At 54.5% G+C, this 10,645-nt stretch overlaps 1 protein-coding gene across 1 annotated transcript; it reads left to right on the top strand.

Annotated features, from left to right (window-relative positions):
• Window positions 1–2,816: 2,816 nt before the first annotated feature.
• LOC104075648 (malignant fibrous histiocytoma-amplified sequence 1 homolog) lies at window positions 2,817–9,635 on the top strand (the record flags this gene model as incomplete). Its single annotated transcript, XM_009576220.1, has 9 exons — window positions 2,817–3,706; window positions 4,323–4,614; window positions 5,050–5,236; window positions 6,698–6,888; window positions 6,984–7,471; window positions 8,086–8,243; window positions 8,764–8,923; window positions 9,361–9,431; window positions 9,529–9,635. Coding segments are annotated over exons 1-9 (2,544 nt in total), but the record flags the coding sequence as incomplete, so codon positions are not given.
• Between the last annotated feature and the right edge of the window lie 1,010 nt (window positions 9,636–10,645).

Raw genomic sequence — 10,645 nt, 5'->3', positions numbered from 1 at the left:
GAGGAGACATTTAACAGGGAAGCTGAAGAGAAAACCAGCAAGTTACAAGTTAGAAACTGGCTTTCCCTTCAGCGGGAACTGAATGTACGTGGCCTGTTGGACCAGATGGCAGCAATGTCTTACGTGAGGGCTTTCCTATCCTCTTAGAGTGCACTTGGAAACTGCCCTCCTCGAGGATAGTCGTGCTGCTTGTCCTCAAAGAGAGAACAGTTAGGCTCTCTGGGCTGAGTTTTATAAAGCAAATATCTGCAGCTCTTTCTTGTTTTCCTTGTGAGCGTAGGAAAACTCACAAATAGCAAGACCTTTGATCCCTTGCTGGCATTTTGAACTTTTCAGTGAACTTTGATTGTTTGATTAATTGTTTTTGTCTGCCTACTGTAATTTTGGCAGTGGTTTCAAGTAGCTGGTTTGGGCCCCCTTTTTTTTTTTTTTTAATTTAAACAAAACAAGCCCATATACCAGTACTGTCTGGACTGGCAAAGTGTTTGACACAAGTGTTTATGGATGAGCCCTGAGCATTTTGGAGTTGATCTTCCTTGGCTCTGTTTGCTTCCTGTATGAAAGTGCAGCCTGAATGGAGTGTAAGGGATTGATAACTTTCTGCTTTCTTTGAAGATTTTGGAAAAAAGGCTCACTAAGACTGCAAAAGAATAGCTGGAAAAGAAGCTTTAGTTTTAAAGCTGAACTTGTAGCTAGAATATATACCTAGCAGATGGGTGTGGGGTTGTAAATAAAAACACTGCTGATAGATTTCTTGACAAAATAAAGTTCAGAAACTTCTATGGTGCTGTTGGCACAAGAACGAGAGAACGTGATCTAGTTGTGAATACACTTAGGCTGGAAATGGGACACCTTCAGATGTATCAGAGGAACAATTCTGGAATAACCTGCCTGCAGGAGTGAAAAAGGGTAAGTGGTGTGAAAAAGCAAAGCTTGACCAAATACTTGGTACAAAGCTTGACTACACTGTTGACCAGGAAGACAATGTCAATCTGTTTTGTTCCTCAGACTGATTCACTGCTTTAAGTTCTTGGTTGGTGTTAGCCTTAATTAGCAGTAAAGATAACAGCCTGTTGAAGATATATTAGGCGTGCATGTACTGTAAGGACTGTTAAATTCCAGTTACCTCTGCACCTCCCATTGCCTGGAGGAGCAATGAAGCTGAAAACTGTGCCTTCTGCACGTGCTTTCCCCTGAAGTTACGTGAACAAGAATACTGGTTCCTTCATTCTGTCTGCCGTTAAAAATAAATCCATCAAATGTAAGCTGCCCCTTGGGAGAGGCAATGAGAAACATACCTAAAATGCCTCTTCTGGCATGTTCTAGAAAACAGGTTTTCTAGTATACTGTGTATACTAACTTCTTTTTTTCTTTCTGGTTGACCCTCTTGGATCAGATGCTGCCACCTGTTTAAGGGAAGAAATCTTATGTATTCAACACGTGCAGTAGTTTGGTAGTAGCGTAACCTCCTGTTAGTGTCCTTTCCCTCCTCTGCAACAGTAGTAACACCAAAAGCTCCTTTTAGCAAAGGCAGGGACGCTGCTGTAAGAAGTTGACTCGGGAGCTACTCTGTCACCATCTTTGTCTTGGAGGTGACCTCCGGGGCTGCTTTCAGGACATACCCGTGGCCCTGGCATCTGGCAAGAGGCGCTTGGGTTGTTGGGAGCTGCTCTGAGGATGGATGGAGAAAGAGAGGGTGGGGTTCCCGGGCAGGGCTGGGGAGGCGGGGAGCAAAGCGAGAGGAGGAAACGAAAGGGGGAGGCCGAGCGACCGGGAGGATCTAGCTGGTGCCACGCTGCAGGGCCATGACCCAGCCCAGAGCCTGTGAGTAGCTGCCCCGGCTCTTCGCGGCTCTGGTTCGGAGCGGTGGTGGGAGCCCTTTGGCTTGTCTCTCTGGTGGCGCTGGAGGAGAGACTGGGCGTTTGGGAGAGGGTGAGAGCTTGCTTTTCTGCTGGGCTCGTTGCACGTCCCAGCTTTAGGCGGTGATGCTGAGAACTGATGAGTCGGTCCTGAGCAGGGTGCCTTGCGCAAGGGCTCAGCGTCATCTGGTGAGGAAGTGAAACGAGGGAGAGGAAAGCAAATCTGACCGTGTTTCGTTCTAGTATCGTGTGATCCCCATCCCACATCCCCCTGGCGCTCTTCTCCCCTGCTCTAAACACCCTCCTTTTGGGATTGTTCTCGGCCATCACCGAGTCCCTTCTTGTGCGCCCTGTCCTGCGGGGGACCCCGCTGTCCCTGCGTTATTCCTCTGGTCTCCTACTGGGAGCATCTCTGCGGGGAATTGCAGCGTGCATCTGGAGCGGCGGGAGGATGTGAGAGAGGAAGTGTCTGAACTCCCTAGCCCTGGCCTCAGCGCGTCTCCCTCGCTGCGGTCAAGAGCTGAGGGCAGGCTGGGCGAGTTTTTTGGAGAGCAGCTTTCCTCCTGATGTCGGCTCTCCCCTTCCAGCCTGCTGCTGGGATTAGAAACCTGCCGGTTTCGGGGTGGATGCATCAGCGGCCGGAGCCCTCGTAGTGCTTTAACGAGAGCAAAGCTGCTAACGTGATGCTTGGGCTACAGGTCAACCATCTGGTGGGTGCTGTTTCTTCCTGTGTCTTCAGGCCCGGCCAAGATCCTTGTGCCTCGGCTTTGGTTCCTCTCTTGAGAGGACACAGACGCTGCTCAGGCTGTTGTGGTCACGCTGTTCAACCAGCTCCTGTGTTTTGCCTCTGCTTTTTCTTGTTGGCCGAAATGATCCCAAAGTCGTGCAGAGCTCAAGGGAAAAAAACGGTCTGCAACCCAAAGGGTGAAAGTCTCTCTTAACCACCTTCCCTGTCCCATGGGTCCAGGTCAGGAGCAGGAGGACGGTTTGCGTGAAGTGAGTCTCTCTACCCAGAGGCTGCGTGTGCTGCCTCCAGCAGTCCTGAGCAGCCCCGCGCTGGAGAGCCTTGACCTGGACAGGAACAAGCTCAGGAGCATCACTGGCATTTCTAAGCTTTGCAACCTGAAGAAGCTGATACTGTCCAAGAACGAGATTGTGGACTTTCCCAGTGAAATCCAGAGCCTGGTCTGTTTAGAGAAGCTTGAGCTGAATCAGAACCAAATCCGGGTCATCCCGGAGGGGATTTTCTCCCATCTCCTCAGGCTTAAACACTTGCGGCTGAACAACAACCGTCTCGGTGCCCTCCCCAAGGACCTGGCAGCTTGTCGAGGCAGCCTCCAGTACCTCAACATCTCCAACAACCTGTTCCGGACCTTCCCCCAGCCTGTCCTGCAGCTGGCACGCTTACAAGAGCTCCACGTGCAGAATAATGCCCTTCGCCAGCTCCCCAAGGAGCTCTTCCAGGGGCAATCCCTGAAAATGTTCAAGGCCAATGGGAACCCCCTCCGGGAGCCACCCAGTGAAGTGTGTGCTGGTGGCATCCAGCAGATCCGGAATTACTTCAACCAGCTTCAACACGGTTCGGGGCAGGAGGACAAGAGGGTCAAGACCATGTTCCTGGGGGCCTCGCTGGCGGGGAAGTCCACCATCTGCAAAAGCCTGAAGCAAGGGCAAACCAAACTGGTGCCCAAGGAAGAGCGAACGGTTGGGATAGAGATCAGCGAGTTCCAGATCGAGGACTTCACGTTTCTCTTCTGGGACTTTGCCGGCCAGCTGGAGTACTACATGACTCACCACGTGTTCATCACCCCGCAGGCGCTTGTCGTCCTTGTCATCAATCTCCACATGTAAGTGCCGAGCTGGTTTGGATTCAAAACGGAGTGGGAGAAGAAAAAAGGGGCTGGGGAAGCTTTCCCCTGCGCGGGTTCACACCATTTCCATCGGACCTCGATGCCTGGTCTTCTCACCGCTGGAGTAGCTAGCTCGCTCTCTCCCCCTTTTTGCAGATCACTCTTTTAATTAAGCCACTAGATCTGTCATCACCTTACCAAAGTCCTCTGTTTTGAGGGGTTAGATGAGCATTAACTCCTTATGTGACAATTGATCCCCATCTAAACGGCTTTGCTTTCTGCCTTGGAAATACCTCTGCGGACCCTCCTGTGTCTTGCTTCCCGAACGTGGAGGGAGCATCAGGCTTGGGCTTTGTCATACAGAGGGATGCTCCCATCCACAGCAGGGATGGACTCTGCTACATCCCATAGCTTTAACTGGCTTAACTTAAGGATGGGAAACTTAAGGATGAGCTTGGATACGGCCCATGACAGCTTAGGAGATCTGAGCTCTCCTCCAGTAAGCCCCTGGGGCAGCACAGGGTGCATGGTCAGGCCTGTGCTGGTGGAAGTTGGCTGGAGAGCCGGAGGGTTAGATGTGAATTTGGGATTTTCTTTCTCTCCCCCCGCCCAGGTACCAAACTAACAACAAGGCTTTCAAGGAGCTCGTCGGTTTCTGGATCAACAACCTGTCCATGCGAGTCCCAAACTCGGTGGTGCTTCCCGTGGGAACCCATGTGGACTGCTGCCGGGAGGAGGAGGTGGAGGAGAAGAGGCGCGACATCATGGCCAGGATCGCGGCCATGCTGGCGGAGAGAAAAAGCAACCTCGCTCACTTCATCGACAACCTGGAGGCCAGCGAGGAGCCCGAGTTTTACGTGGACCAGTGGGAGAGGCTGAAGGAGATGGAGAGCTGCACGTTAACCGTAGGGCTGAGATTATTGTGGTTCCTTGCTGTCTGTGGCCACCCTGTTGTCTCTGGCAGCCCGGCGTGCTGCTGGTGATGGTGACCTGGTGCGAACTCATCAGGCTGCTACTGCAGCCGCTCCCTGGGGCTGGGGTGGACGTGGTAACCCCTGGATGTGCCCTGCTGGGTCCTTCTCCCTGCTCGGTGATGGCCATCTCCTCCTGTGGCCTGTAGCGAGTGCCTGGGGAGGAGTGTGAGGGGGCATTTACCATCCCCAGCTGATTTTCCGGGAACTGCTGCAGAGCAAAGGTGTGAAGGAAGCGCCCTCTGAAGCCGAGCCAGCGGTGTGTCCCATCCTTGGTGACCTCCTTGGCATTAGGTCCCTCCTTTACCTCACAGGCTAAAAGACGACTCTGGATGTGCTTTTGGCAGGTGGGTGCTTTCTCTCTTCCAGATCTTAAACTTAGTTGCTGTCAACTGCACGGATCGTTGTGATATCAAAAAGCTCGAGGCCACTATTCTGGAGCATGTGAAGAATGAGGAGCTCTTCCCCGAGGTCGTCCGAGTGCTGCCGCCTGTCTACAGGCAGGTGGAAGCTGCCATCGTAGATATCGCACGGAGCGAGGAGATGGCAGACCATGGTGAGTGGTCCATCACCCCCACCACACCTTCCTGGGAGGACCTGCTGTCCTGCGGCTGAGACGGGCTCTTCGGTGCTTGCTGCACCTTCTGGCCCCGCTTCGCGTGCTGAAGACCTTGGAGTGTTATTGCTGGAGCATTAATTGCTACTACCCAGCTCTGTCATTATGAGCATCTGCCCCCAAGGCAGGTGCCTCGGGAAAAGCATAGGAAAAGGCCAAGTGTGTCCAGAGAAGGGCAAAGGAGCTGGTGAAGGGCCTGGAGCACAAGTCTGATGAGGAGCGGCTGAGGGAACTGGGGCTGTTTAGCCTGGAGAAGAGGAGGCTGAGGGGAGACCTCATCGCGCTCTACAACTACCTGGAAGGAGGTTGTAGCCAGGTGGGGGTTGGTCTCTTCTCCCAAGTAACCAGCGATAGGACGAGAGGAAATGGCCTCAAGTTGCGCCAAGGGAGGTTTAGACTGGACATTAGGAAAAATTTCCTTACTGAAAGAGTGGTCAGGCCTTGGAACAGGCTGCCCAGGGAAGTGGTGGAGTCACCATCCCTGGAGGTATTTAAAAGACGTGTAGATGAGGCGCTTAGGGACATGGTTTAGTGGGCATGGTGGTGTTGGGTTGACAGTTGGGCTTGATGATCTTAGAGGTCTTTTCCACCCTTAATGATTCTATGATTCACCAGGAGGCTCTGCCAACATCTACCGACCTGTGGCCGGAGGTACCCTGACCTGGCCACCTTGTCCGGTTTGTTTCTTTCCAGTAACGTTGTTCTTTCTCCCCTTTGCCCTGTATAAGCCATTATAAAATCTTGCAGGAAGGAGCTCCACAGCTTTAATGCTTCTGTGTGGCGAGCAAACCTATGCCCTGCTAACTTTATTTAACGGCCCCTACCCCTCCCTATCCCCTTCTCCGTGTTTCCTGTGACTTCGCAGGACCAGCAGGCAGCCCCGGCTCCTACGTACCTAAAGCAGGTATGAACACCGCCAGCACCCGGTGTCATCTCTGGCTCCTCTGGCCTCTGTAGGATTAGAGGATGAGGAGCAAATGCTTTTCCTTTTGTGGAGATAAGCCAGGTTTTGTTGCCCGTCCTACTGCATGACTAAATGACAACCTGAGGTTTAATGGGCAAGCCGAGGTTTTCTGGCTGGAAACAAACCTGCTCTCTCAAACAATGAAAAAAAACCAGTATTAGCCTCATTTTTCAGGTGCTCCGTGGAGGTCCTGGCAGGCTGTTGGCACCGTTGAGGCAAGGCAAGACCATGGGAGCTGCAGGGTGGCCGTGGGACAGCTGAGGATGGGCAAAGCATTTTGAGCCACAGCCACCAAGCATCGCACCGGTCCCAGCTGCTTCCCCAGGGACGGCATGGGTGACGTTGGGCGCTGCTGGTGTTTGTTGGCTCTCTAAAGCATCTGCTGTGGCATATTGGTGTCCGAGAGATGCGTGCTGAGCTCCCACATCTCCCTCTAGGCATGATGGACCTCCAGTACCTGCTCAGCAAACTCTCCCAGTGCGAGCACCTGGCCAACCTGGGCAGAGAGCTTCTCCAGGACATCTTGCGGTACCTCCACCGCATCGGGCTTGTCGTGTGGTACGAGGAAATCAAGCACCTGGAAAGCACTGTTTTTCTCCAGCCTACCTTCCTAATAACTATGTTCAAGGTGAACGTGGGGATCAGGACCGTCTTCTTTGCAGGGCCCAAGCTCTGCAGGGCTCCTCTCATTGCCGCCTCTTCTCTCCTTCTCTTCCCACCCAGCTCCTTGTGAGGTACCGCCTAGTCCAGCAGCTTGAGAACATCTCCGTGGACACGCTGATCGGGGAACACGCCACCATCAGAGACAGGTCCAACTGGGTGTGGACCTTCAAGTCAAAGGCAATGCTGTGCCACCGGGCCGTGCGTGCCTTGGTGAAGCACCAGCTCTGTTCGGAAGGGATGCAGGACATCTTTGAGGAAATCATGGGACACAGGCCCCACAGAGGGAGAGGGAAGCTCTTCAGCCTCCTGGAGCACTTTGAGCTCTGCCTGGAGGTGAGGCATGCTGAAGCGCTCAACCCACAGGCCAGTGAGTTTGTGCCCGGGAAGCCGTGGGAGACAACGCGGGGCCAAGGCGAGTCCTGGTACTTGTTCCCAACCTATCTGAACCAGACCGAAGAGGTCTCTGAGGTGTGGGGAGGAGATCACCCCGAGGACCTCCACATCCGTGCCTACTTCTCACCCGAAATACCCGAGGGTTTCTTCCAGAGGTAAGCAGTGGTTTCCAGCCCTCGATGAGGTTGCACGGTTCGAGGTTTGCTCGGCGCAGCGCCAGTATGACTGTCAGCAAGCCCTTGGCTGTTGAGACCACATCAGCTGAGGCATGAGACCAGGACTCGGGAGACCAAGGTGTCTTCTCAGCTCTGCCACAGACGTGTGGAGCCCTGGATGAACCATTTCCATGTTCACTGCCTGGATGTGAGCAAGGACCACATTCCTTCTGGTTCACCTTTCATCTGGGGGGAGGTTTGGCTAGTCTGTGCCCATCCAGGCAGTCAGAGGTCTCCCAGTCCCACCTGAGGATGGTCCAGTTTCTATGGGCGCTGGGACTGTTCCAGGTTCTGGAAGGTCTCCTGTCCTTGTGGGGTTCTCCACTTGTGTTCAGAGTTTTATGTGATGGCCAGTTCTGGAAGCAGCTCTTGGCTTAAGAGGCTGCTCCTGCTGCTTGAGCTTTCAGTAGGCCAGGGTCCTCATCTGGTGTCTGCCTCTGTTTCTACTGAAATTGGGTTCATATTTTTCAAGTCCACCTGGTGCCACGCTTTCTCCCAGTGTTAGAGATAAGCAGGGAGGAGGGTGGTGAAAGCCGTGGGCAATCTCCTTGCAGGTTCCTGGTGAAAGCTTGCTCCTTCTACTCCACACACTGGGTGGCCAAAGGAACCTGCTTGCTCATATGCAATGGCAAACCTCTGCTGATCAAAGAGAATAACCAGAGGGCCTACAGCTACCTGGAGCTCCGGTGCAGAAAGCCAGCAGGAAGGACAGGTAAGGATCCCTGATCCTTATTTCATGACTCCCAACCACATGTCTCTCCTTAGCTCCCTGCTGCCACCTCCACCCCTCTGAGCAGAGCGTCCCAGAAGCCTCTGCCACATGTCCTAGTCTGGCCAGGGTCCCCCAACAGTTCAATTAAAGATTTCCCCTTTCTCCATGCAACCTGGTCAGAATTCCTCTCAAGGCATTACATGAAAGTGGAAAGTCAAGGTTTCAGTCTTCTCATGGAGCAAATGGGTCATCCTTCCCCACAAGCACCCAGCAGAATACAGTCTCAGGCTGGGTCTCCAAGTGATAAGCAAAAGGGCCATCTGAGTTGGGGAGCTCTTCCAACAGATCTTTCAATTCCCTTGGAAGGCTGATGGGCTTTGGTTAACTTGCGGAACAGAGCTGGTCCAGCCGTTCTGGCTGTGGTCTGGCAGGTTGCAAGCGATCCGTGCGTCACCACAGCATCTCCCGGGCTGCCACGGTTGGGTGGCTGTAAGTGAGACATTCTCCTTTTGCCTGGAAGGTTTCCAGTTTGCCTGGGACTTCCTCATGGCAGTAGTGTTCATCGTCCAGAAGCTCGCCGAGGAGTGGCCGGGGCTGCACGTGTGCGTGAAGACCCCCTGCCGAACGGCTGGCTGTCCCGCGGAGCTCATCTGGCCGGACATGGAGGGCACAAACACCATGTACGTACGCGCTGCGCCCCTCCAAGCCGAGGGCTGGAGCTTGGTGATTGTCACTGCAATGCTGGTGGGACTGGTCAGCTTCTAAAAGCCATGTGGAATTAGTTGCGAAACTTGCCGCCGGGCACGACGTTGCCCTTCTCCTGACCATAGCAGCCCACGTCCCACGTGGTGTTAGCATTTACTTGTGTGGGAAAGCTGAGCGTGGAAAGAAAGGTGCTCTGGCACATAATGTCCACTCTGGCCAGGTGCCCACATGTCCCCCCGTTTCATGAAGAGCTGAAGGTGCTCAGGCACCGGGGAAGGCAGCGGCCGTCCCACCACCGGCGGGACCTCAGGTCAGGGTGGGAGCCTCTTCCATCGCCTTGGCGTGGTCTTCCATGGGAAATGCTGAGGGCGGCCTCTGCTCCTTCTTCTTCTTGGAGCTTTTTCCTCCGCAGGACAAAGGAAGACATTAAAACCTGTGGGACGTGCGGGCACCGCTTTGGCACAGAGCTGCTCCTGCCCAAAGGTGAGCTCAGCGGTCCTGGGTTTGCGCCGCAACGGTGCTCGACAGGGGAGGAGGACTGAGGGTTTCATGGAACCGAGGTGCTGACGGTGTCCCCCAGCGCCCAGGCAGCTGGAGGAGCCCCCGGCGCAGCCCTCTGCTCACTATTACGTGACAAGCTACGGGACCACCACCTTTGGGCCCAGCAGCATCCAGGTCAACCAGCAGGTAAGGAGGCTGCCACCTCCCCTCGCCCGGGGGCCACGGGCCGGGCTCGTCCTCTCCCCTCGCTCCTGAAACAGGGGGTGCAGCTGCTTCCAGCCCGGGGAGGGGACACCCCATCTTCAGGCAGCGCTCTGCTTACCACGCTCCTCCCTGTGATACCACCACCTCTGCGCCTCAGGGCAGAGCTCTGGGTGCTTTGTGTTGTAGTTACTGCCTTATTTTTTCCAGAACATCTCGAGTTACTAACTCCGGGCCGGCGGGGCGGCGCTCGCCGAAGCAAGCAGCGTTATTTTTGTTTAGCCAAAGCCAAACCGTCCTCAGCATGCTTTGCTTGCGAGTCATGTTCGCAGCCGTAATGCATGGAAATAAAGGCATCAATAAATGCATCCCTTCGTGCGTGGGAAGTCACCTCATTCACACAAATGTGAGGGGGAGAAGGTGCTGAGGAGCACTCGGGTATGAGCCCGCTGCCCGCAGGGGCTTTGCTGGGCCAAAGCTGGGCCACGGACCCCCCCCATGGTTTTGGGGGATGGGGTGGGGGTGAAGGTCTCGGACTGATAGCGGGGGCAAGATGTCTGGGCAACATCAGCAAGCAGGAAGCACCTTTCTATACATATATATTTAAACTCAGAAAACTTAAGAAAATAAATCTGTAAATGACCACACTCCACAAACACACACGGTAGCAGCTGACGGAGGGGAAAAGCAACGTGTCAGCTCCGGGACTGGCTGGGGAAGCTCTCCTTGGGGTGGGGGGAGCGGAGGAGGAAGGGTCCCCACTACAGGCATCCCACGTTCCTGGGGAGATGCCAGTTTGCAGGGGCCCCAGTGCCCAGTGTTCCTGCGCCGGCTGGTGCCTGTCCCGGGGAGCGGGGTGGGTGGGGGTCAGTCCATCTGCATGTTGCAGTGCTCGATGAGCTCGAAGAGGCTGAAGGAGTCGGAGAGCTGCAGGCTGACGGTGCCGCTGTCGAGGGAGGAGGCTCCCTCCCGCAGCACCTGCTCGTACCAGTACT

Source organism: Fulmarus glacialis, unplaced genomic scaffold, assembly GCF_000690835.1.
Source record: "Fulmarus glacialis isolate BGI_N327 unplaced genomic scaffold, ASM69083v1 scaffold20644, whole genome shotgun sequence".
Lineage (NCBI taxonomy): Eukaryota > Metazoa > Chordata > Aves > Procellariiformes > Procellariidae > Fulmarus > Fulmarus glacialis.
Note: the sequence above shows the minus strand (reverse complement) of the source record. Positions and strands in the feature narration are given on the sequence as shown.